Source organism: Psittacula echo (genome assembly GCF_963264785.1).
Source record: "Psittacula echo genome assembly, chromosome: 1".
Taxonomy (NCBI): domain Eukaryota; kingdom Metazoa; phylum Chordata; class Aves; order Psittaciformes; family Psittacidae; genus Psittacula; species Psittacula echo.
The window spans coordinates 167863368-167890458 of record NC_137735.1 but is presented as its reverse complement, the minus strand read 5'-3'; the positions used below and the strand labels follow the sequence as shown (position 1 = coordinate 167890458).

The window sequence follows — 27091 nt, the reverse complement described above, 5'->3', positions numbered from 1 at the left end:
TCAGGGACACAGAATAAAGAGGAAATACATGCCTTGAAACTTGGCCTTTAAATTTTAGGAGGTCAAGTCAAGCACTGCCATGCAAATCCATTTTTTCTGAACCTGTCCTGCATGTATATGGCTGAGCTTCAATATTTGTATAGGAACAGGCACTCAGATACACAAATACAACAGTATCTTTCTGTTCACAGTTCCATATGCATGTTTATGGAAATTTTTTTGTTGTAAAAAAATGCTGTGTCTCCTTCCTGGTGTATGTACACCCTTCCGGCTATTGGCAGAGTGTTTTCGCCCAGCTTGATTTATACACTATGACGACGGTTGTTGATCATGGCCACAATGTGTGACAGGTCCAAACTTTTCATCATAACCTGCATGAACTCGTCATCTTTCCTTGCTCCCTCCACAAATTCTTCCAGAGAAAGTTCACCTGTGTCAGACACAGACAGAGGAAATTACAATCATGTCAATCCACATTTGAACAGGAAAAGGAGTATGGTAATCTAACTTTAGAGATCACTTATTATACATGCAGTGTTCTAAAGCACCAAGAGGCCTCAGAGAGTCTTTTTTAAGTTCATATGAAACTTCCCCAATACCCAGGCTACTCCAGCTTCCTTTCCTTCCTTTCCCCACATCAGGGAAAGGGTATGTAAGAAAGAATAGAGGAAGTGTATAGCTAAAGAGTGGGATCATAGTGGGATCATCCTGTAAATAAGGCTGTATTAGTTGCTTCCTTTTTGGCCTAACCTGTCAAGGTCTTAACCTACCCCATACTTGCTGGTTATCATGTTTAAAAGAAGTGACAGAAGGGAGCTGTGGCAGGCAGAAATAGGTTTCCTGTCCTAGGTCAAGAAGCCCCTTTGCAGGGAGGCAGCTTGGCAGAGTTCTTCTGGAATAACAAAAGGGCATGTCAGAAGATAATAAGCACATGAAGTAGCATGTATGTCTCAGGGACAAACAGCAACTACAGTGGCCTTGACCAGCTTTTGACTGACTGGATCACAGCACTTCATGTGCTTGCTGTACTGCCTATAGCAGACCCAGTGAAAAAACTGTGAACTTCATTAAATTCCAGTTCTTCCTTTCCCTGCTGCTGAAATATTTAGGAGCAGTTCGGGACATCTGTTGATATTTCCCACTTCTACCTCTGACATCAGCTACACAGCAACATACAAAAAGGAAAAAAGAAAAAAACAAACCCAAACCAAGCAAATCTGCTCCAAAACCCCACTACGAAACTCATATGGACAGAACACAGCTGAGACTTTGTGTGTGGAAAAAAACCTGTCGTACTGATTATGTATGATGCAAGGAAAGAATGCTTCACAAAATTCATGGAGAATGCATTCCTGGATATGAATTCATATAACACACAAATATAAAATGAGGAGGCATAAAGTTCAATCAAGAAAGGAAGACATGGATGTCTCTCTGTAGCACAGAGACTATCTGTGTTGGATGATGTAGACAAGGCCTTTACCATCTCCATTCACATCAATTTTGTTGAAGACTCGGTTGGTGAACTCTTCTGCACTAGTTTCATGGTCACCACCATTAATAGCGCGAATAGCCTAAAAGAAAAGAGCAAGAATAACAGGAAGCTGCTTAATGGCTCCCAAAAAATGAGAGAGATTCCACTGCAGCCTGCCAGCATTGATTCAGAACAAGGCAGTCATGCCTGGTACCTTCCCCATACAAATGAACCAGCATCATATGTAAACACAGCAGAAATATTCAGGCCTTACAGTTGGCTCTGAAAGGTGCAAAGGGAGCATGGTTCTGAAGCACGGAATGAGCAGGGAAACCCAGAGGATCACCCTAAATCTGCTTAGGTAGCAGTTAAGCACTGCAGAAATGGCAGAATCAGGATCCACCTACTTGGTTCACTTTTTATTACCCTGTGGTCCACCAAGGCCCATAAACACTGTCAAACACCGTCTGCATTTGACATTATGAAATTCCTTTGTTATATGCTGTGATCATTTATTTCTATTCTTGCTTTTCCTATTTCCATTTATATACTGCTTCATGTATGTCATGTTTCTCTCTGAAGCTCACTGGAAATTAATTTTCAGTAAACAAAGGTTAATCATTATTCATTACTGTTTATTACAATTCATCTTACTCATAACCATATACTGAATATATAACGCATATATATTATATATATATACACATAATATATATAATATATATATTTTATATATATACTCTTTCTATGCCTTATTTTTTCCTTTGTTTAAGGATGTCCATGAAACACATGATTCCAGAGCCTTCACATTGATTCTAAGACTACTAATTTTCTAGTTTTTACCTTCTGATATGTGGATTCTTCATTCTTTTTCAAATGCTGTTTTACTAAAACTAAGTATCACCTTAGCAACTTGCTAAGTCTGCCAAAAAAGACACTGAACTACACAAAAGCCAAAGGGCAGTAAATTCATTGCTGTTATGGTTTAAGCCCAGCTAGTAACTCAGAACCACGCAGCCACTTGCTCACTCCACTTTTTTCCCTCCCCTCCCCCACCCCACTCATGAAGGGATGGGGAGAGGAATTGAAAGAATGCAAATCCCATGGGTTGAGATAAGAACAGTCCAGTAACTAAGATATAACACAAATCACTACTGCTGCCACCAGTTATAATAATGATAAGGGAAATAACAAGGGGAGAGAATATAAAACTAAAAGGGGAAAAGGAAAAATAAACACAAGTGATCCCAATGCCATTGCTCAGCACCCACCGACTGATACCCAGCCCGATTCCAGCAGCGATCTGGGCTTTGCAGGTGACTCCCCCCAGTTTCTACTGGGCACAACATGCTGTGGTATGGAATACCCCTTTGGCTGGTTTGGGTCAGCTGTCCTATCTCTGCTTCCTCCCAGTTTCCCATGCCCCTCTTCATTGGCAGGGCATGAGACTGAGAAAGTCCTTGATTGGAGTAAACATATTTAGCAACAACTAAAACATTGGTGCGTTATCAGCACTGTTCTCAGACTAAAGGCAAAAACACAGCTCTGCACCAACTACTAAGAAGGAGAAAAATAACTGTTACTGCTGAACCCAGGACAATTGCTACCAGTTATCACCCACAGGACTTGTTTTACAGGAGCTGTGTGTTAAACAATTAGTATTTCTTGCTTCACTGTGATGTCTGTGTATTTCTATTGTAAGTTATTGGTAGGAGGCTGTATATTTTCAATTTGGTTTGGTCTCTCACTGCCCAGCACTAAAATTGATATCCAGATGAGAATTCATTGCTAACATATTTTTAGTGGTTTTATTTGTGACAACTCAGGCTTCAAATCTTTATCAAATCAATTTTCTGGCTTACTTATTCAGAAATATGAATTATTTATGGTCATTGAATCTTTCCTGCATCTTTTCAGTTTTACAGTATCTACAGATAATTAATTCTGAGATACACATAAGGTCATCTTTGTGCCTGTAATTCCAACACCTTCCACAATAGCTATTTGTATGCTTCTTTTTTTGTTGTTTTTTAATTGACAGTCATTCTTCTTCAAACTATTTGCCAGAGTCAGAAATGTTTTATTACATTGGCATTTAGGAGCTGGTTCTAAAAAACTAACTGGGAGTAACACTCCAACTATGATTTGCATGGGGAAAAGGAGATATGAAGGACACGTTGCAGAGACCACAGCTGACAGTCACAGAGTCTGAAATCTTGGAAAGTGCAATTTAGGTCCTAGGCAGCTAAAAAAATGTATGGAGTTCGCTATGCTGGAACATATGCTGTGGTGGACTACGAGATTGTGGGGAATTCTGCTAAAAGAAAGAATGCTGTTAAGGAAGGTCTCATCCAGGATCATCCGTATGGGGAATAGCAAAAGTCTTACATGCGTGGTGAAATTTGTCTTTAAGGAAAGAGAAAAGAACACAGATCCCTGCAGACTCACTTTAATGATGTTGAGCAATTCATGTCGATCAATGCAGCCGTTACCATCTACATCATAGAGCTTGAAATACCACCGCAATTTCTGCTCCATCTTCCCACGGAGAACAAGGCTGAGGGCAGCCACATATTCCATGAAGTCAATATATCCATCCTGTGGGAAAATGGAAACCAAACTGTGACAGGAACAAACTGAGGGAGTTGCTGCTCTGATGCTGTTTTACCTTACTGCTCTCTAGATTCACAGCTAAAAGAAAAAGAAAACCAAAATTGACCAGGTTGCTTCAAGCCCCTGTGTCCAACCTGGCCTTGAACACTGCCAGAGGTTCCCTCACAGAGAAGAGCTTCTGCCTAAGAGCTCATCTCAGTCTCCCCTCTGGCAGGTTAAAGCCATTCCCCTTGGCCTGTCCTTACAGGCCCTTGTCCAAAGCCCCTCTCCAGGTTTCCTGGAGCCCCTTCAGGCACTGGAGCTGCTCTAAGGTCTCCCCTTAAGGAGCCTTCTCTTCTCCAGGCTGACCCAGCCCAGCTCTCTCAGCCTGGCTCCAGAGCAGAGCTGCTCCAGCCCTCGCAGCATCTCCATGGCCTCCTCTCGACTCACTCCAGCAACTCCATGTCCCTCTTGTGCTGTTGCTCCAGAGCTGGATCAGGACTGCAGGGGGGTCTCCTGAGAGTGCAGCAGAAGGGCAGGATCCCCTCCCTGAGCTGCTGCTCACACTCTGGGGGTGCAGCCCAGCACATGAGGGGGTTCTGGGCTCAAGCGCACACTGAAGCTGGGTCATGGAGAGCTTCTCATGGCCAGTGTGAACAACCCCCTCTCTGCCCACCAAAGCTGACTGCCTATGGCCTACTGGGAAAGAAAACTGATCCAGAGCCCTGGCTGCAAGAAAAATGGAAGGTAATTCTGCTTAGGTTTTCTGTACTAGTCTGCTTTGTCATCATGGGAAACTACTGCTGTTTCAGTGAGCCATAGATCTTATCTCCATTCTCTGGAAAAAAAGAAGTGACTGAAGATATTTTTTAAAATACATAAAACACGATTTGACAGCTGGAAAAATTGTTTTGTATTTAGGTTTGTAAAAATTTGATTTCTTGAATCTACAAAGAAATTTAAAAATCTCTTGTTTCCTCTGGAAGAAAAATGCCAGACAGTAAAGGTTCATAATCCCTAGACTTAACACTGACTAAAATTTGAAGTGGTTAAAAAGAAACAACAACAAAAAAAATGTATTTCTGTCAAAGATTCTGAATAATTACTTCAACACGTTACAGATCATAAAAATGAAGCTTTTGTTTATAGAGGTATTTAAACAAAGTCAGGTGCCTTTCCAGAATCAATATAAATAAATAGCAACTGCAGGTGAGATAGCAGAGCACTGCTGCTTCCCAGCAAGCATCATGACATTTTCAAATACTCATCCATGATCACTGTAGTATTCCCCTTATGTGAGTTTTTCCTAACTTCATTGAGCAAAGTCATGGAAAACAAAAACAGCTCCAAATATGACAAGAAGGGCATGAGTGCAATTTTTAAAATAACTCTATTGAAAATTTGTCCTTTTGGTCCTCAACATCTGAAGGTCCAGGGAGCAGATGATCCCATCCATCATCATCTGTATTACAACAGAGTGGCTCTTCTTCTGGGTGCTGTTGTTCCTTGCCCTTGTTTATGAAAGGAGATTAGATTAAGTGGCTGTTACAGGCTAAGATTAACTGATGTAGATCCATCTCCACTAGTTGTCACAATCTTACTTTGTTCCCCTTGAGATCACTATCACTTTATTTAGAAGATACCTTTTTATGACCAAATTTGAATTTGATAGTCTTTTTAAAACATTGCTTACTGCATAACATGGGGCTTACAGGAGAACTTTGGGATGTGTAACATCCTTGAGCAAATTTTAAAGTCCTTAAATGTCCCAAGAAATGGCAGAAATAAAGGGAAAGACTTGTGCAAGAACTTTAAATGCATTGGCTTAGTTTATTAAACTGTTTCTCATCACTATCATCATCCAGGGCACAGAGAACTTCAGGATTAGAAAGGATATTCTTTGAGATGTGCAGTCATTTCCAGTCATTATATGCACCATAAGGTCTCAGCTACCCTAATGGAGCCTGGCTGCTCTAAGAATTTTGTAATATTCCTTAGAATTCCTTAACACCTTATGCCTTCTCACATGTTGTCCAAACCAATGTTCTTTGCTCAGTCCCTGGGCTTTCCTTCTTCAAAACTGACCCTGTGATTTCCCACCTGTTTCATGTGTCTCTGTGACATGCTCCTTCCCGATTCACAGACATTTGCTCCAGCCATTTCAGAACCTTGGAGCAGAGAGCAAAGCTGAATTATCGAGGCTGCCATAAAACCAAATTTCTCTGTTATTGAGGGTACAGGCTTTCAAGCATAGGGTTGAGTATATATGGATAAAAACAGGCAAAAGTGAGGGCCATTGCACACTTAAAGGAATTACAGGGGCTACTGGTTCTTACCTTAAAGACAGCCAGTGGTTGCCTGTCACAGTGAGGAATACTACCTACCTCCTAGCTCCTGCTACCTGCTATACCTCCTAGCACTGAGGAGAGCCACATTGATCGTCTGCCCAGTCTGTCTGCAGTGTGAATTTCAGATGCCAAATACCTGGAAGTTAATTCCTCTGTGAATGCAATAATGATTTCTATTGGTTTTGATTCTTGTAGTCTCTACTACCTAATACAGATACATTTTCGAGTAATAAGAACGTATAATAATAATAATGAAATCTCCTTTTGTTAGTATTTTGCTAGTCAAATAAGGCCAAGTCAATTAATACACAATAAGGAATTCCCAAAATTCAAGGATGAATTTGCACAAGGTGGTTAGATAATAACATGTTATTATCTGTGGTCATGTTATCTATGTCATTATTATACACATTCATTTGCTCCTTGCATTTAGCTAACTTTATGTTAGAGTCCCTCAGTAGCTTTCCACACTAATGTTTGTAAGAGAAAATGAAGGACTCTAAAAGTGCAGGAGTTGGTTCACTTTTAAGCAGCATGCAGCAGTTAATCTTGCAGGAGAACTCACCTTATTCATATCAAAAGTGCGGAACATCTGCTCAATGTACTCATTGGCCTCTGGATCCAACCCTCGAAGCCCGAAGAATTGTTTAAATTCATGCTCTGTCAGCTGCCCAGAGGGACACTCCATCATGAACTTTTTGTACCAGTGGTGGATCTCGACAGCCTGTAGATCATCCACTGTGGAGCTGCTGTTGTTCCCCATATGTATGCGTGATCAGAAAAATGATGCTACAGGAATGATTCTCGTCCTCCTGTTGCTCTCACAGCACTGCCTGTCTGCTCCTGTCCATGTTTGACATTAGTGTCAGTTAAGTGGGGGATCTAACTCTAATCTGCTTAGAGGACAATTTACAAACCTGAAAGTTTCAATGATACTGTCTTCTTAGAATGGAAAGGAGGTGCAAGATAATCTAGCAAATCCCTGCTATTTCAGGAGCCAAATCAGAGAGAAAGTTAATCAGACACTGGCTTCAGGAGCTATACTGGTATACTACTCTATTTTTAACCTTGGTATAATTATACATGAAAGTAAGAGGAAAAATCTACAATATGTGGGATTTGAGGTGAAGTAAAAATCTCCTCCTCTAACTGGATTTGAGAGTCTCTTTTCTCAAATAGAAATGTTGGATAACTTAGTGTATAGGACCAGAAAGTGTTACAGAAGCAGGTCATCATAATGTTAGGCTATGTGCGAAAAAGCTTATCTTCACACACACAAAGGGACAATGGCAGGTGGGGAAACCCAAATAATGCCCTGATCTGGCTAATCCCAGAACCACAGAGAAGTGCAATCAACCTATACAAGTCTCATTTTCACAAACATGAAGGAGCAAAAAAGAGACAATCAAAAGCTGGGGAACCCAAATAACCCAGTAGAAGAAATGAAGCCTCTGTCTCAGCTCCTTCTAAGGCTGCCATAGGGGAGCCATCAGCCCTGTGGGCCTGGAGATCATACCTATCACAATGAGTCAATGGGAGAAGCTGTCAGAATACCTTACAGGCTGAGTGGGGTTACTGCCTAGAAGTATGGGAAACTTTGCTGAGTGGAGGGGAAGAGCATTTGGGGATTGCACAAGTTATAATGGGAGGTTTATGGGAGGAACCAAAGACGGGGAAAGGGATGGATCTAGGTGGTTTGGGGATGACCAAGCATGGGAAAATGCTTGCGCTGCTCACACTTCATAAAGTCTTCATGAGCAAATCCTCCTGGAAAAATATGTTCAGGCACATGAACAATAAGGAGGTGATTGGTAACAGCCAACATGGCTTCACTACAGGCAAACTGCCTGACAAATCTGGTGCCTTTCTATGACAGTGTTGGTCATACTGAAGTGAATAGATAGGTGAACAGATAAGTGAAGAATGACTGATGTCATCTGCCTGCAGCTGTGCAAAGTTTGACACTGTTCCACGCTGTTGAGAGATATTAATTATTTAGCAGCTTCTTTCCTGGCACAAATGACATCCTTGTCTCTAAATCGGAGAGACATGGATTTGATGGATGGACCACTCGGTGGATAAGGAATTGGTTGGATGATCGCACTCAGTGAGTTGTGGTCAATTGCTCTCCACATGGAGACCAGTGATGAGTGGTGTTCCTCAGGGGCTGGCACTGGGACCAGCACTGTCCAGTGTCTTTGTCGGTGACATGGACAGTTGGATTGAACACCCTCATGAAGTCTGTGATGACACCAAGCTGTGTGGTACGACTGACACACTGGAGGGAAGGGATGGGATCCAGAGTGACCTGGACAGGCCAAAGAGGTGGGACTGCGTGAACCTCATGGAGTTCAACAAGGCCAAGGGCAAGATCCTGCACATGGTTTGGGGCAATCCCAAGCACAAACACAGGCTGGGGGAGACTGGAATGGAGCAGCCCTAAGGAAAAGGCCTTGGGGTGTTGGGTGAAGAGAAGCTCCCCATGACCTAAGAGTGTGCACTTGAACCCAGAACCCCCCTGTGTGCTGGGCTACATCATAAGAGGTAGCCATGTGTCGATGAAGACCTCAACCCTCTACTCTGCTCTGGTGATACCCCACCTGGAGTGTTGTGTCCACCCTTGTGACCTCCAGTACAAGAAACATGTGTGCCTGTTAGAATCATAGAATCCCAGACTGGTTTGGGTTGGGAGGGCCCTTAAAGCTCATCCAGCTCCACCCTACTTGCCACGGGCAGGGACACCGTCCACTACAGCAGGTTACTCCAAGCCCCTGTGTCCAACCTGGCCTTGAACACTGCCAGGGATGGGGCAGCCACAGCTTCTCTGGGCACCCTGTGCCAGCGCCTCAGCACCCTCACAGGGAAGAGCTTCTGCCTAAGAGCTCATTTCAGTCTCCTCTCTGGCAGGTTAAAGCCATTCCCCTTGGCCTGTCCCTACAGGCCCTTGTCCAAAGCCCCTCTCCAGGTGTTTGCAACCCCTTTAAGTATTGGAAGACTGTTGCAATGTCCCTCTGTTATGAGGTTAGAGCAGGTCCAAAGGAGGCAACGGAAATGGTCAGAGGGCTGGAACTCATCTCCTGTGAATAAACATCGAGAGAGTTGGGACTGTTTAGCCCAGAGAGAGTCTTCAGGGGTACCTTCTGCAGCCTTTCAATATATAAATGAGACCCAGAGGAAAGAAGAGTCTTTTTACCAGGGCCTGTAGTGACTGGAGAAGGGGCACCGGTTCTAAGCTGGCAGCGGGAAGATTTAGCCTGGACATCGCTGGAGCCATCCAAAGTCACGCTGATCGGGCTTTAAGTAATATGATACGGTCTGAGGCCCTGCTACCCCAGCAGGGACTGCGCCTGACCGTCCCTACCGACCCTTCCCCGCCCGGCGCACACCCGCGCCACCTGACCCCAATCACTGCTACGCCCCCAGCCATGACCCAGAGCGCCTTCCTGATTGGTTGTTTCCTTGTTTTTGGGCGTGTCCCAGAATCCCTCTCGGGATTGGTGACTTTGTGCCATGTTGCAGGATCACCATGGTGCCAAGGCGGTTGCTCCGTCTCAATTAGCTGATGGTTACGTCTATCTCCGTGTCTTCGCAGCTGATTGGCTGGCCCGCTGGGAGGCGGAAGCTGCTGAGACGTGTTCCGGTGTTGAGCTGGCGGGGGGCGTGGTTGGTTTAGGGAGGTGGGGCTGTCGCTGAGGCCGACGGGCTCGTGATGTCGGCAGGCCAGTGATTCGCTCTTCCCTGTGTGTTGTTCTCGGGGTGGGCTTTGTCGGCAGGTCAGTGGTTCCCCGCTCGGTGTTGTACCTCCGCTGTGGGCAGTTCGCTTGGTAGGCGCTGTCGCACGGCTCTCGGCGGTGGTCCGTGACTGGGTCTCTTATGCCGTGCAGCTTTGGCGCTCTCCTGCCGGCGTGCAAGGCCCAAGGAGCAGGGGGGCTGGTTGGCAGCTTCTTGGGGTCCGGGGCGTTGAGGAGCAGCGGGCGGGCTAGTGTCCTCTCTCGCTGTTGGGCTACGTGGTGCGGCCCGGCTCGGCGCGGCTCCACTGCGTCGATGCCAGCGCTGCGATAGCAGTGCCTTTTGCCGACGGCCTGAGTGTGGTGCCCAGCGGTAAGCGGCAGTGGACCCGGGCCTGGAAACGTTTCTGGTTTGTGAGGCCGGCCAGAGGTATTGCGCACAGTTAAGCTGTCGGTATATCTGCGGGATTGGTGGGGCATCCAAGTGTATCTGTATTACCCCTTCCCTTGGTGAAGGGCTGTTGCTGGCTTGGGAGGCCTGTCACCAGGTGACTGCGGTAGTCATGATCTGTTGCTGTGCTTGGATCTTTGTCCCTTTCTGAACGCTTCTGCACAGTGCAAGAGATTTAGTCCAGGGCTGGTGTAAAGCAGCAGCGCCTTCAATGCTTGGTTGTCTTAAAAAGAAAAAAAATGCAAGGAGTTAGACTTATGTACAATAAACTTAGAATAAATTAGGGAAAGCCATTGTCAAGTCTATCTTCCCTATGGCTGAAACCTAAAGGTAGAATATATAAATTTATGCACTGCCTATTGCTTGTGTGCGGGTTGTCCTGTGACTAGTAATGGACTTAGGCTGTTTGGGCTGCGTGGTTTAAACCGTGTCGTCAAGTTAGCCACTCCCCCTCCTGCCCTTTCTTCCAACACCCTCCCCAAACGCTCACTCCGGGAGGGAGGGGAAGGAGAATGGAAAGAATGTAACTCCCATGAGCTAAGAACAGCCCAGTAACTAAGGTATATGTCGTGGTTTAAGCCCAGGCCGTAAATCAGAACCACGAAGTCCACTTCCCCCCCCCCACCTTTCTTCCCCCTGCTTCTGGAGGGACGGGGAGGAGAATTGAAAGAATGCAACTCCCACGGGTTGAGATAAGAACAGTTTAATAACTAAGGTATAACACAAATCACTACTGCTACCACTAATAGTATTAATGATAAAGGAAATAACAAGGAAGAGAATACAACCGCTCACCAACTGGTACCTCGCCCCCACCCCGCCGTGTTCCAGCCCTTCCGGGCCACTCTCAGTTCTACCTCCTGGGCATGACGTGCTGTGGTATGGAATACCTCTTTGGCTAGTTTGGGTCAGGTGTCCTGTCCCTGCTTCCTCCCGGCTTCTCCTCCTCCCTGGCAGAGCAGGAGACTCACAAAGTCCTTGGTCAGGGTAAACATTCTGACCCACAACTGAAAACATCAGCTTTATCATATTATTCTCAGGTCGAAAGTCAAAACACAGCACTGCACCAGTAGAAAAAATGACTGCTACTGCTAAACCAGGACAGTATAACACAAACCACTGCTGCTACCACCAATAATAATAATGATAAGGGAGATAACAAGGGAAGAGAATATGATACCACCTGTCGAAAACTAGCCTGAGCAATCAGTGAGCCAGCCCTTCTGGGTAACTCCCAGTTATATCCCGGGCATGACATGCTGTGATATGGAATACCTCTTTGGCTAGTTTGGGTCAGGTGTCCTGTCCCTGCTTTCTCCCGGCTTCCCCTCCTCCCTGGCAGAGCATAAGACTCACAAAGTCCTTGGTTAGACTAAACATTTGAGCAGTAACTAAAAACATCGGTGTTATCAGTGCTGTTCCCAGGCCGAAAGTAAAAAACACAGCGCTGCACCAGCTACTAAGGAGAAAAAATGACTGCTACTGCTGAACTCAGGACAGGTTGGTAGGAGAATTATGTATCAGAGTAAAGTAGCCTCTTCTAGAACACTGCTGGTAGCCCCAGTGTTCAAAGTAAAGTCTCATAACGACAGTGCTGAGTAAAAAGCTGTTTTAAACTACAGACAGGATACAAGCTGTAATGGCTTACATAATGAATGCGGTGTAGGGCTTTTGTGTTCTGCTATTCATTACAAAATGGAAATCCATACCAAAGCCAGTATGATCCTGGAAGAGCAACAGTCCTGCCTCTGAGAGCTGTACTGTTTACTTTATTTGGGGGAGGCAGTGGAACACAAAATAACCTTTTGTGTTGGTCTGCTCCTGTTTATGAGGAAATTGGCCAGCATTGTATAATGCTTTTCTGCTATGAACTTAGAAGTAAGTATGAAGTGCAAGCATCAAGATATTCCTGCCACAAGTCCTTGATGTTAATACATAAGACAGCTGCCGCATCATGTGTGGCTTGTTGGCTTTGGGACAATATTTAGAGCTACATTGTGCTAGTTCATAGAATCACAGAATGGTTTGGGTTGGAGAGGATCTTAGGATCATCCAGTTCCAACCCCCTGCCATGGGCAGGGGTGCCTCACACTAGACCATGTTACCCAAGGCTCTGACTAACCTGGCCTTGAAAACTGCCAGGGATAGAGCATTTGCCACCACTTTGGGCAGCCTGTTCCAGGACCAGGATCTTTTTTCCAAACATTCCACCAAGTATCAGTGGACTGGGATTCCTGAAGTCTGGTCTTGCCACAAAAAGCTGAGGGAAAGGAGACAATGAGTACCTCAGCCTTTTCTGTAATCAGGTCCATTGCCACATTTACGGAATCACAGAATGGTTGAGGTAGGAACAGATCACCAGGGCTCATCTAGTCCAACTTTCGTGCTCAAGCAGGGTTACCTAGAGCACATTGTTCAGGATTGTGTCCATTTAGCAGTGGGCCTGTGTTTTCCCTGGGGTTCCTGTTGCTGTTTATATAATTGTAGAATCACTTTTAATTCCCCTTCACATCCCTTGTTGTGTTCAGTTCACCTCAAAATGCAAAGAGAGGAACTAAGGCCTGTCTGCACCTATTTGCATGTGAAAGGAAACAGGCCATGCCATGTGCAAATAGATGCAGACAGGCCTTAGTTCCTCTGTTTGTGTTTTTGAGGAGGCCAGCTGTGAGCCAAGCCATGTAAGTAAGGCATATTAGCTTGAGTTCAGTATTGGGTTAATGTAGCCAGCCTGGACAGAGGCCAGGGAATCTTTACGTAGTCCATGTATGCATGCTTGAAATCGTAATGCTTGTAGCATGCAGATATGTGCTGAGCTTCACACATATTTCTGGTTACAGTGGATGTCTGCAGATGCATAGATTCTACTTCTTTCTATATTTCTAATATCACTTCAATAATTCATCTGTGGTTCTGTCATTCCTAAATCAGGTGATGCTTTTCTTCTTAGCAGTTTTGTCTCTGTAATTGTATTCTAATGCTTTGTTTTGCTTTAGGCTACAGATGCTGAGCCGTTTGTCAGGTTTAGCAAGTACTGTTTTACAAGAGCTGTCAGGTGATGATGGAGATGCAGTTACTGAAGCTGGAGATTCAGTTACTGAATCCTCTATCTCTGTAAGTATAATGTTATATAAAGACTTTCAGATCTTATTGAGAGATAGTTTGGGGCATGTGAATTATTTGACTGCAGTGAGAATTGTTTCCTACTTCTTCGTTGCTGAGCGCTAGACTAAGCTGTCATTCTGCTCTGCTTCTCTTAGATTCCTGACCCCTTAAGTCAGCAATTGACCTTAGCTCTTTTTGAGTGTGACCATCCAACTAATTCCTTATCCACCAAGTGGTCCATCCATCAGATCCATGTCTCTCCAATTTAGAGACAAGGATGTCATGCGGGGTAGTGTCAAATACCTTGCATGAGTCCAGGTAGATAACATCAGTCTTTCCTTATCTGCCAATGTCACAAACCCATCATAAAAGCCACCAAATCTATCATGCTTAGTTGTCCCCTTAATTTCCATATGTCAAGGTAATCCTGGAAAACAAACTGGAATTGGGGTGAAGAAAGATTTTTAATGTATTTTTTTTAAGAGTACCAATGACTGTGTGCAGTGTAAAGGGGAGCCCTGGATGAATGCCTGACAGTGGAAGGCTTGACCTGTATGTTGCCCTTTTGGACTTCTGAGGCTTTTTTTTCCCTCCATAGCACTTATTTCACTGTTTTAGGTACAAGCTGTAGAACCAGAAGCAGGAAGCATGGAGGAGGCACCTGAGGAGCTCTTGGAGCGCCTGGCCCAAACAGAAAAACTGGTTGTTCAGCTGAAGGATTTGATCCGAGAAAAGGATACCCTGCTCCAGCAAAAAGAAACTGTACTTAAGGTATCATTTCTTTCACTGGGGACCTGGGAGCAAGATTAAAAAATGCTGCTTCAGCTTTCTGTGCAAGCTAGTTTCTGGTTTCTTTTGAACATTTGAGACCTTCACTACTAAATGCATCAATTCCAGAGATACAAAGGAATGATCCTAAGCCAAGAGATGTAGGATAGCTTCTGTTTGTATTGGTTAGAGGTAATTCCTCCTAGGAGAGATAAGTTATGTCCAAGTTATGTAGCATTTTATCTCGGAGCTCCTCAAGGCCCCTGGAGTTTCCTGATGGCTCGCAATAAATACTAATCTTTCTGTGAGGTTTTTCTTTCCCCACTTCAGAGTGTTTGAGACAGTGTATTCTGTGCTGTAGTCACCCAATAGTCCAGTGGTTTTTTGGTATGTAACCAAAGATAAATATTGAATATCCTGAGGCATGACATGAAAGAAAATGCAGTTACTTAAGATGTTGTTGAGAGACTGCATATAGTAGAGGAAATCAAGCTGAGTTTGTACCAACTGCTAGGAAATGTCCCTCAAGTGATCTGTCCCTTGAAGAGAAAATGCTAGAGCAGAAGTGAACTGTTATGCTGTATGTAGTGTTCCAGAGCAAATTTGTTTCCTGGATGTGTTTTAGGTAGCACTGTTACTGGAGGCAGGTTTGGGCAAAGAACAGCAGACAAATTATGTAACCTTTCCAAGTGGTGTTTTCAGGGTGAGAGCACTGGCATTTTAAGTGCAGTCAGTTTGTATCCTTCTTTTCCAGGAAGAACGAGAAGCTGCAGATACCAAGTTGATGAAGCTTAAACTTCAGGCCAAAGCCAAACTGGCCTCTCTGAACAAACGCATTGAGGAGCTGACAGAGAAAGGATCACCGGTGCCTGCACAGACCTTACCAGAAGAGCAAGTGTGTCCCAAGGTTGGGAGAACATGGCTACTTAAAAGATGTTAGCATCTACTAATAATCTGGTGCCACTCTACATTTTAGGTCCCAGTGAGCTAGCAGGTCTTGTCTTGTTAGCAGGACATTGTTAGCAAGGATGTCTGTGCTGTAGGAAGCCGGTCTGTCCAGCTTTCTTGTACTGCAGATGCCCTTGGAATACACAACCTGATCTCCTCAAGGGTATGGGCCAGTTTCACTTTGCATATCTTCAGTAATCTGTTGTAGCCAAGTTCTTTCCTGCAGAAGTTGCCTGTGTGAGCTGTAATTTTCAAAATGTTACCTGTCATATGAGTAAAGCAAAGAAGAGGGAAAGTTGGCTGGAATTCAGGAACAAGGAGGTAAGGAGGCCATTAAAAGTCAAAGGCAGTAACTTAAATATAAAAAAAACCAATTTCCAGCCATGTAGCTTCCTGTGCCACCACAAAGTTTTATGGTTAACAAGCCATAATTGTGTAAAGCTAGGTAAAAAATGAGGGGAAAATGTTCTATATCAAGACATTAAAGAAGCCATTGCTCCCATTCGTGCTGGTAATTTTTTAAAGCCTAAAATTGTTCTGCTGACCAGATAGTTTTGTTTAAAGTTAGTAATACTAGGCAAGGGAGAAGTAATAAAAGCCTAAACAGTTTGCAGGACATCAAGTGGTATTTGCGATCATAGAATGGTTTGGGTTGGAAAGGACCTTAAGATCATCCAGTTCCAACCTCCTGCCACAGGCAGCGACACCTTCCACTAGACCAGGTTGCTCCAAGCCCTGTCCAAGAGCACTGCCAGGGATGGGACATTCACAACATCCTAGGGCAAGCTGTGCCAGTGCACAGGCTTTGTTTAGCTTATGCATATACAGCATTTACAGACCTGTATGCTGTTACATTACTTTATGTAGACTTGCTGTTATGGACTAATGAGTGTTCTTGCTTCAAAATTCAAATTTATCAGTAGAAGAAGGAAAAGGAGGAAAAGCTTATCAGTTAGTGAGTGTAATGTGGTTTTTGAAGAGGCCTACTCTTTTTTTTTTTTTTTTTTTTTTTTTTTCCTTCTAATTTAAGCCAAAGTTACCCTTCCAGCTATTGTACTAAGTGTGGCAAGGTCTTGTGTGGAGTTCTGTTCACTTGGAATTAGGAAAGAGAAATTCTGAAAGCAGCAAAAGACTTTCCATTCTCCTGTCATCTTAATAGCTGCTTTTACTAGACACTCAAAATAGCTTGACTATTTAGTTAACCTAAGGAAGAGAGGAAACATAATTTCTGCAGTAGTATGAGGAAGGTAAGCAACAAGAACTTGGGAGAACTGTTAAAGTGAAAGGACAGTACTGGCAGGTGAATGGATGGGTGTAAATTAGTCATTGAATACAATGAATGGCCTTCTAATTAGAGGAATGAGGCCTTGATACTGTCTCCAGTGGAAATGGTGTGGACCAAAGCCTTATTAGTTTTGGGTTAGCACATCATTTAAGACAAGTGATATTACAGCAATTATCTGCAATATTATGTGTTTGACCCAGAAAGCACTTTCTAGATACTTTCTTGTGAGGTTAGACCTGAGAAGCTACAGATTTCTTTAGTTATTTATAATTACTTCTCATGTAAGTGCTGTCTTGAGTAATGGTGTTATTTCATAGACAGATACCTGTCATTTGAAGATGAGAAATTTAGGTTAGGGCTGTATGTTGTGCTGAGGTGCTGAACATTAGTGGTTCCTTTGGAAATCATGAGGGGTAAATACAGCAAAGGGCTTTTTTTCACCTCTTCATGATGGGGGGCCCCAGGGAAAGGCTCTGTGTTAAAAGCCCAAAATGTAACAGTACCAATGAGATATTTGACTGCCTGATTTTAAGAATTGAAATACCAGCTTATAACTTTTTATGAAATAGTTAGTATTTGTTTATGGAACAGGTGAGACTCCTCTTAAACTTTTAAAGTGGCTAAACACAAATTGTGTTCTAATTTACATGTTTTGGAAAAACATTATATTTGAAAGCTTGAGCTATGGTGACTTTGTGGTTGTGTTACTGTCCTTAATTGTGGCACTCCATGTAGTGGCCAGTTTGTAAGGACTTTATCAGAATCTTTTCCAAGCCCTGAAAGCTAATCTTAAGAAAGCAAAGTAATCCACTGATCTTTCCCCCTTAGCAACTGTTTAGCCCCAGCCTTATAAATTGTGCATATCCCTGGCTTCTTACAGCTTCCTCCACTTCTGTTGTTTCTTTTTTAGCTCTGTTCTACTGAGCTTGAGTGGAATTAAAGCTTTCCTTGTCTGCCTATTCTATGTGCTTCTAAAGACCTCTATAAGTGACATGTATTTTGAGCAACAGCAACTTCTTACTTATTACATGGACTTGCAAGTGTATCGTGGTTTTAGCCTTCATAAATTTTTCAGAATGGTTTTAAAGGATGTAAATACACATATGCTCCATATGTTGTTGGTGATCTTTGGCCCAATACCTGTAACAAGGAAAAGAAAGATATGTTTTGTATATATTCATTCAAAAGTCCCCAGTACTCAGTGCTTGAAGTAGTTGGGAGTGCTGAGATCATAATGATAGAAGGATATTTTTCCTGCTTCTCAGTGACATGATTGATATGCTGGACCTAATACCTGACTCTGTGCTAAGTAGGTGCAACTGTGGTGTTTCGGAATTGCTTGCCATACAGGTGGTCTTTGAAAGACAAAGGGTGCTGGTGTGTTTGAGGTGTCATAGCTGAAGCATGTGTTTTATGCAAAATGTTGACTAAGTTTAAATTTGGTGGTCATAAACGGAGGATTTTAGTGCCTTAGAGGGGAGCAGAATTGATGTTCCCTTTGCTTGTTTCTAACAGTTCATTATTATAAATCACTTTAGTCTGAAGAAATTTCCACAGGCATTTTCTGTAGTTTAGAATATTTAATGTCTGTCCTTTTGTCACAAGGAGAATACTCTTCTATTGCTAATTAAAAAACTGTTTAATTTCTTGTATTATAGAAATCTGTGAAATTAAAAAGCCTCACAAATCAAGCTGGTCGTATTGTAGTTTACATATTATATTTTATTTAAGGACATGATATATATTAGTTTGTGGTAAGCGTTCATGGTATTAGCCGTTCCAAAGTGATTTGACACTTCCCAATGAGACACCTTGTTCATATCTACTCAGAAATAGGCAAATTGATTACATGATATAGGACAACTTCATTTAAAGAAGCAAAGAAAATGTAAAGTTTAAAAAAAATTAAGAACTATAGAAATAAGCATCTGGTCAGGAAGCCAGCGTGCAAAAGCATTCCAACTTTTTTGTGCTTTTTTTTTTTTTTAATTGACGAGCCATACTTCTGTTTTTCTTCCCAACTTCTTTCCTCTGGCAGTGTCAGAATAACCAAAATACAAGTGAAAGGCATAGAGAGGAAGCTGAAGCACTAAAAGAACTCCTGAGGGAGCGAGAAGAGACTGTTCAGGATCTGAAGGAACAGCTGGCTCTAGCCAAAGTGCATCTGAAAGATGCTGAAATCAGATATGCAACACAGGTACAGAAAAACTATCTATTAATTAGTCTGTGTGTCTGTTTCCCACCCCACTATTTACACTGAACAGCTGAATGATAGTTCAGCTGGAAGTGACTTACAGCGATCATCTAATCCAACTGCCTGACCACTTCAGGGCTGACCAAAAATTAAAGTGTTGCTATTAAGGGCATTGTCCAAATGCCTCTTTAACACTGACAGGCTTGGGGCATTGACCACCTCTCTGGTAATCCAGTTACAGTGTGTGACTGCTGTCTTGGTAAATAAATGTTTCCTAATGTACAGTTTAAACCTCCTCTGACGCAACTTTGAACCATTCCCATGTGTCTTGTTACTGGATAACTCGAGACTCGGTTGTTCCTGAGGCCATGCTGCTGCTAGGGAATCTGGCTAAGTCCTGCAGCCTGGCAGAGGCAAGGCTGCCAAACTTTCGTGCTCCTCAGTCCAGCCAGTAATGTGGCTGAGAATGTGTTCCTAGCCGGTGCACATGTGCCACTCCTGTATACGTGTATGACCAGCCACATAGGTAACACAGCCCAAAGCACCCAGCACTCACATACACAGTGCCAGCATTCTCACATTATCCCTCTGTGGCAGCTCAGATGAGAGTATACAGATGTACATTGTGGATCTTGCCAACACCTGTGGTTAGACACTCAATCTGCCCAGTAACTGGTCCCTGGATTCAGATCTCTGCAGTTGCTAGCAAGTGTGCATGCAAAGCCTCAGGACCCACAGTTCCACTCCAGCTGCTGGTACAGAGCTGTTGCTCACACATGTGCACAGAGCTGGCTGGGGGTCCACTGGTCCCTCCAATAGCCACCCCCCTGTACTGGCTTGCATTTTAGAAAAATGCATGTGTGCTTGTGTGCACACATATACCCCATCACCACACCTGACCAGGGATGTTGATCCTTCTGGTGGCCAACCTTCCTGTGCTCTCACTTTTAGAGACAAAGGAATGTGCATGCATACAGCTGACCAGGGCTCCCCTGGTCTCTCCAGTAGCCAGCTCCTTCAGAGATTTGCACATACACAAAAGTGATATGCTTGGCAGTCCTGGGGTAAAGGTTGGACTTGATGATTTTAAAGGTCTTTTCCAGCCTCTCTGATTTCTATGATTCTAAAAGCAGGTCTCATCTTTGAAGACCTTCAATACCCTGTGGTGTCTGGTAGCTGGCCAGAACTTCCCTGATCCATCCAGTAGCCAAGTCTGCCTGTGATGGGTCTCTTGGGCCACATCCCCTCTCTATCTTAGCTCCCAGGTTACTTCACCTACTTGCCAGCTAGTCTGGCTTGATCCTCACTAGTGATCATACAATCACTTGTACACTGACACTCATTCCTGTTTCTGGAACTATAACACACAGGCCCTCTGACCTGTGGTCCCACTGCAGAAAGTGCGGAAGAACTGCACTTAAGTTCACTTGCTCTAATCTCCACAGTTGCTGGTACCATGGACACACAGGCCATTTGACCCACAGTCTGAAAGTATTCTTTCAGCTCCTAGACCTACCATTGCCCCTCTGTGTTCTCCTGTGAATGTGCAGAGGAGCTTTTTATCACATAAAGTAACGGCTGTTGTGTTACATTGTGTTTATTTTTAGAAAGATTTCTTTTAATACTCTGCATTGCAGGTTTAACTTTTCATCTGTGAATTGGGCTCTTTCCAGTACAAATAAAACCCTAGAAGTTTTATGGACTTGGAATTATGTTGTAATCATATTCTTACCATTTCGCTTATTTGTAGGTGAAGTTCTATGGTTTTGCTTTCTGAATTGCTATCTGCTTTCTGAAATGCTATCAGTTAATATATACATATTAGACAGATAAAGATACCAGTTGACCAAGGTGGCATATAGGATTAAAAGCTGAAGACTTAGTTGCATACATAATATGCTGGTGCATGTTGAAAGCAAGCCTGTGTGTCTGTCAAGCTCATCACCTTCTTGGTTTTGGTTTGTTGGGGGTTTTGTTTGTTTTGTTTACTTTGTAGCTTATGTTTTCAGCTGAGCTCCTTGAAGGAAGTGATTCAAGAGAAGGAAGCTCTCCTGGAAGAGCAGGCTCACCAGCACCAAGGTGAATTGCTCAAGACAGTGGCCCAGTCAGATCTGGAAGTAGAAGTGCAGCAGGTATATTTGATAAAATAATCTTGTTATGGGATGAGAAAGGAAAAGAAATTTTAGCAGTCTGATGACACCCCAAGAGAGCAATTCTCATCAAAGTAACTCAGAAGGGGTGAAAAGAGATATGATTTGATTGTTTAGGTTTTGGGGGGATGCAGGTTTGGATTTTCAGAGTCCTAGCTTCAGAACGCTCATTTACTGTCAGTTAAAAAGAAAGAACAGTTTAAAAGAAGTATTATATCATTGTGCTTCAGTTCCCTATTTGTGAAGCAATGATGAGCTCATCCCACTGCACAGGGGTTCCAAAATAAGTATTAACAAAAGTCAAGTTATCCAGGCTATTAAAGTAACTGTTATGAAAACTAGGTGTATGGATGAAACCAGGAAATCCTGCCTTCTTATGTTAGCCTCTCAGATACTGGTATAGCACCGTCTTTCTCACAGAACCTGTGTACACTTCAGAGAAAGCTAGAGGAGCAGGAAGCAGCTCTTCTGGGACGAGCTCAGGTGATAGAATTGCTGCAACAGGAGCTAAGTACTGCTGAACAACAAAAACAGGTACCTTTTCTTGTTTTGCTTATTGCTTTACTCTCATGTGTAAGTGGTGGATGTGTCATTTGTCAGTAGCTCAGAGGTTACCAGATTAACTTGTTTCTGGCACCAGTTTTCCATCATGAACTCAGCTGGGGGCTCCCTCAGTTATGTTTTAGAGCTGCAGGTTTCTATGCATAGGTTGTAGTAGGTGCAGGCAAACAACAGGAATAGGGATGCTACAGCTGCCAGCTCTAGTGGCCCAGATTCTGGGCAGGTGGACAGAGACAAAATCTATCCATACTCTATGCTGCTGTTTCTGGACTGCACTATCCTGGCCAGATCAGAGCATAGATAGATATTCTTTGGTATGTCTTGCTGAGAACTTGCTGATAAGATGACATAGCTTTTGGAGTGCTGTTGGCTCTCATTTAATCATTTTGGAGCATGAGGAGAATGAGGTCAAGTTGTGCATATGTGGTTATATATACATGTGCCTCTTGAGACAGGGTTTAGTATGCAGTCTCTTCAAAGGCTTATTTGCAGGTATAGGATGAGTGTATTTTAATTATTTTTTTTTAATAATATCTGAACTTCTAAAAATAATTCTCCATCCCTTTAGAAAAATACTATATTGGTCTCATGTTAGAACGTTGCACCATCTCTAGCCAGTCTACTGCTGAACCTTTGATAAGTTTTACACACGCATTACTCTATTTTCTTTTACTGTGTGTCCCAGCCAGGCTTACTGGTGGGACCTCTTACCACCAGGAAGAGGTGAAGAACCTCAGTGAGCTGATTTGTACTTGCTACTGATTACATTGCTCACCAAGGTGTTTCATGGAGTGGTGGCATAGATGCCTTAATGGCATGGATGCTGGGGTCCCCTAACTCCCCCTCTGTGTTTGACTCCCCTTATGTACATTATAAGGTCAAACAGAGACCTTGGAACATACAAACTTGAGGCCATGTGGCTGAAGCTTTTCTTCCTATCCATAACTAGAGAGCTCCTCCTCATCCTCCTCCTGAAACCAGCTATGCTGCTGTTCTGACCCTCCACAGCTCCAGGAGGAGGAAGTTTGATGAAAGGAGTTCTGGCAAATGTATGGTCTCTTTCTGTTCTGTGGTTCTTAAATCTCTGGTCAGTGTCAACCACTTTCTGGGATCCTTCTTGAAGCACAGAGCACTGTGAAGCACTCTCTTACCTCCAGTTCCCTATTTCAGCATTTTTTAAATCCACTTCACACACACATTTTTGTTCTGATTTTGTTTTGTTTAATTGTACTGTAATTGTTGAGTCCTTTCTCTGTTGTTGCAATCCTTCCCTTTTTGGGAAGCTTTCTTTCCTCTAAAAGAGAACTCATGGCCACTGTTCTGTTGTTTGTTTCCTTTACATTCCCCTCCTCTAAATTAAGACTTTACCAAAATTCAGAGTTCTTGTTTCTCCCAGCATTGCTTTCTTCCAATTTGCAAATAGTAGGTCAGTTTCATTCAAACAAATTGAGATTTCTGCCATATTTATTTCCTCCTTTCTGCTATGTAGGTATTTGAAAAGGATTTAATGTCAAGCTTAAAATATAATTCAGGTACTTTGCCTTGGCAAAGTGTTGAATTAGTTGAGAGTTAATTTCCATATCCTTTTACAGACACTCGTAGGTCAGTGCCGGAAGATGGAAGTGGATCTAAGTTCCCTGAGGGATGTCCTAGATGCAGAGAGACAACGGTCTTGGGATCTCAGACAGAAGATGGAGCTAGAACTAGCTGAGAGGAGGCTGTCCTCCCATTGCTTGCAGGAGGAGGTGCAGTGTCTCTCGGTGCAGCTGAAAGAAGCAAGAAGAGCACAAGCTGAATTAGAGACAAAGTGTAAAGACCTGGAGAAGGAACAAAGGCTGGAGGTGGAAGAGAAAAACTTGCAGATCAGTGGTCTTAAGGTGGCTAAGCAAGAGCTGCAATCTAGCCATGCTGCCCTTGTAGCTGAAAATGATCGGCTGAAACAGGATGTTGACCAGCTGTTGATGCTGTCTGCCAACAACAGTGCTACAATACAGAAACTACAGGGTAAGCAAGCACAGCAGTTCAGTGAAGCACGTTCTCATGAGCTTAAGGATCATTGGGCTGCCTTCTATTTGTCTTTGTTTTTATAGTAACTCATAAGAAAATCTTGGTATAACAATTCCTAACTGCATAGGAGTGTTTGTATTGTATCAAACTAAAGATCTCTTTAGTGTGATCCCACGTTTCTGTCTTTGGCACTGACCAAAGCCAGTTGCAAGAGGAGGAGCATAAGAGCAGGGCAGTGTATCTGATGCTTTTCTTGTGTACTGTCCCAGCCTATGATCTTTCTAGGCTCATAGATTTCTTCAAACAGATTGAAGTTTTTTAATTAATTTTTAATAACTTGTTGGATTTGTTTCTATCAGCTTATGTAAGTTCTTTTTAGATATGCCACATTCATTAGAGTCTGAATTTCTACTGAAATTGTAAGTGAAACAACCAAGGAAAACATTTTCTCTCTCAGCTCGTATTAGAACTAATAACATCGATCTTGTCTCAAGCTATTATTTGAAAGGGTTTTTTTCCCAGCCCTGTTATGACCCAAAACTGAAGCAGTGACCGAGAGATAAGTGATCTCATATACTCTTGTGCATACATGTAAATTGGATGTTTCAGCAAAAAAGGCAGGAATGCACCCTAATTCTACTTTTTCCTTTCCATTAGAAGAACTTGTACAGAAATCTGAAGAATTTGTCTGCTGTCAGAATGAGCTGAAATCCCAGTCAGTAATGCAGGTCTCTGAATTGGAGAAACAGGTATGATCTTTTCATATCAGTCTCCTGAAATTTTCCCATATGCTGGAGATCTGAAGTGGAATTAAATGTTTGAAGTTCTTTTTTGATATATTCTAGAGAAAGGCTTTTATGGGTTCTCTCAGCTGATGTGCAGACAATTTATAATTATGGAAGCCTGGGAAGAAATAGGAGTCAGTCTGAGTAATTTAAAAATTTCTAATGGATTTGGTTCACTGGAAGATTAAAGTGCATGTATAAACTGTATTGAAATTTGTCTTTCTCCCCTCCATCCTGTGTTTAAATAGGATGAAACAACTTCACAGGAAAAAATAATAGATCATGAGGATCAGAAAGGGACTTCACTTCTACCCATGAAAAACTTGGAAATACAGGAGACTGAAGGTGGTATGATTGTCCTTACCTGTTTTAATATTCTTAAAGTATTTAAGAGTTATTCTTGCCTATTTTTTAGCTAATAAACATGACCATGGTTACTGGTTCATTATGCTTTTCTTGCCAAGATCTTAAAAAAATCCCTATATGATTCTTTCCAGTGATTAAAATAGAATTTAATTTTAAAGGGAAGAGGAACTACTTGAATCTCAGGCAGTGAACAGACTGACAAATAAATAAGTAAACCATCTGGACTGTGCATCATAGGCCTGCCTGCATGGTGGTGTCCCGTGATATGAAGCGATGGTTGGTGTTTTGGTCATGAGTGGGTAGAACTTGTTACCTGTATGGTTCATGTGTTTCATGTTCCTGCATATATGATTTATGGTGATAGTGCAAAGAACAGGGAGAAGACATGAAAAAACTGGGATGAAGGCAAGGAGGTAATATTATGTGCTTGTAGGCTTTTCCATAAAAGGGTGCCAAGGTTGGCTTCATTTTGATAGGCATATTAAGTTCAGTGAATATTTTGGTTTATTTGGTTTCTTGTTCCTTGAATGTCAGTTATGCCTAAGGATGGTAGGATAATTTTTTCTTTCCAAGACACTGTGCACTAGCACCTTAGATCGTACAAAACCAGATAAAACTGAAGTAGCAGCTCCTCCCTGATACAGAATGCTGACAATCTGCAGGTGGTGCTCCTGGCGAGAGTATTTTTGGTACATTTTGCTGAAACAGCAAAGGGCCCATACATGTGCCACATTAAAACAAAAAAAAGACTTGGTTTTGAGTGTCTAGTCATGTAGACTGGTAGCCATAGTATTACCGCTCTGTCAGAATTGTAGTATAAAGAGATCAATTCCCACAGTTTTTGACTTCAAGGTGTGGTGTCATAGTAAATAGTATTGGTCCCAGTATGGACCCTTGAGGGACACCACTCATTACTGGTTTCCACTTGCACATGGAGCCATTGACTGTAACTCTTTGCACGCAACCATCCAGCCAGTTCCTTATCCATCCAACAATCCATCCATCAAACCTGTATCTCTGCAATTTAGTGGCAAGAATGTTGGTGGGGGAATCCTATCAAAGGCCTTACAGAAGTGCTTACAGAAGTGCTTACAGAAGTCCTCCTGATATCATGCCCTGAGTTAAGATTAAGTATATCCAAAATGCACCTGGAAGGATTCCATAAACTTTCTTAAAAAGCAAGTCCTTCCTTCGTGGAAAGGAGTTCCACCTGAACAATGCAGTGACTTCTAGAACTTCACTGTCACATCACTTAAAAGGTCTTTTCCTATGCATGTGTGCCTACATGTTTACTTCAAAACAAGTTTGTTTTTGTTGTAATTCTGTTTCCAGTGGGTGTCTTGAACATTTGGTTACTGACTTATTTTTTAATTTTAACACTGGGTGATGTAGTTTCTTAAAAATGAAAAAAAAAAAACCAAAACAAAAAAAAAAAACACACCAAAAGATTAAATGGAAGCATATAAAAACTCATCATCTTTCAAGCCTACTCTGTAGGTTCTAAATATTTTATTATTCCTGTTCATCTCCTGATGACTTTCTAATTTGTCACTCTTATTTCAAGTGGGATGCCTAAAAACACCCACAGTACTTCAGTCCTAACTTGAGTAGAATGTAGTAAGGGTTTACGTATAGTTACCTTACATTTTGCAATTTCTGATGATTTTCAAACAGACTTCAGGTTGCCCAGAGAGGTGGTGGATGCGCCATCTCTGGAGACAATCCAGGCTAGGCTGGATGTAGTTCTGGGCAACCTGATCTATTTGAAGATGTTCCTGCTTGTTGCGGAGGGTTGGACTAGATGACCTTTGAAGGTCCCTCCCAAACCAAACCATTCTACGATTCAGCAAATGCTTCCAAACTACTTGACTATCATTTTCTAACATATAAACATTTTTTAAGTATTTGTACAGTCTTTTAATTTTCATGGGCTTAGCAGCCCATATTACTAGTATCCTTCTTGCTGTCTTTACTGGCCACCTGGATTCCTTAACCTTTTCTTGAAGCAGCTCTTTGAGTGATTGAATATAGAATCATAGAATAGTTAGGGTTGGAAAGGGCCTTAAGATCATCTAGTTCCAACCCCCCTGCCATGGGCAGGGACACCCCACACTAAACCATGTCACCCAAGGCTCTGTCCAACCTGGCCTTGAACACCGCCAAGGATGGAGCATTCACAACCTCCCTGGGCAACCCATTCCAGTGCCTCACCACCCTCTCAGTAAAGAATTTCTTCCTTAGATCCAATCTAAACTTCCCCTGTTTAAGTTTGAACCCGTTACCCCTTGTCCTGTCACTACAGTCCCTCCCCAGCATCCTTGTAGGCCCCCTT

The 27091-nt window shown here is 42.7% G+C and overlaps 2 protein-coding genes across 13 annotated transcripts in view; one reads left to right on the top strand and one right to left on the bottom strand.

The window, feature by feature from the left end:
• Positions 1-302: 302 nt before the first annotated feature.
• On the bottom strand, positions 303-7177 carry LOC308227770 (guanylyl cyclase-activating protein 1-like; the record flags this gene model as incomplete). The annotated part of the gene is made up of 4 exons (XM_080630606.1): positions 303-430; positions 1484-1574; positions 3923-4072; positions 6980-7177. The coding sequence occupies 4 exons, from the start codon at positions 7175-7177 to the stop codon at positions 303-305; spliced, it is 567 nt and encodes a 188-aa protein (XP_080486732.1).
• A 2908-nt stretch (positions 7178-10085) lies between these two features.
• Positions 10086-27091, top strand: part of GOLGB1 (golgin B1) — a 51518-nt gene continuing 34512 nt past the window's right edge. For 8 of the 12 annotated variants that reach the window (XR_013958810.1, XR_013958811.1, XR_013958812.1 and 5 more), the window contains exons 1-10: positions 10086-10187; positions 13587-13704; positions 14314-14466; positions 15218-15370; positions 18735-18893; positions 20900-21022; positions 21461-21574; positions 23194-23605; positions 24266-24357; positions 24642-24741. Coding sequence is in view for 8 of the 12 variants with exons in the window: in XM_080638432.1 (XP_080494558.1) it covers positions 13594-13704; positions 14314-14466; positions 15218-15370; positions 18735-18893; positions 20900-21022; positions 21461-21574; positions 23194-23605; positions 24266-24357; positions 24642-24741 (1417 nt within the window). In the remaining 4 variants the exon portion in view is untranslated. Of the gene's footprint in view, positions 10188-13586; positions 13705-14293; positions 14467-15217; positions 15371-18734; positions 18894-20899; positions 21023-21460; positions 21575-23193; positions 23606-24265; positions 24358-24641; positions 24742-27091 lie in introns of those variants that run through there. The other 4 variants (XM_080638431.1, XM_080638430.1, XM_080638433.1 and 1 more) reach the window with 4 other exon arrangements.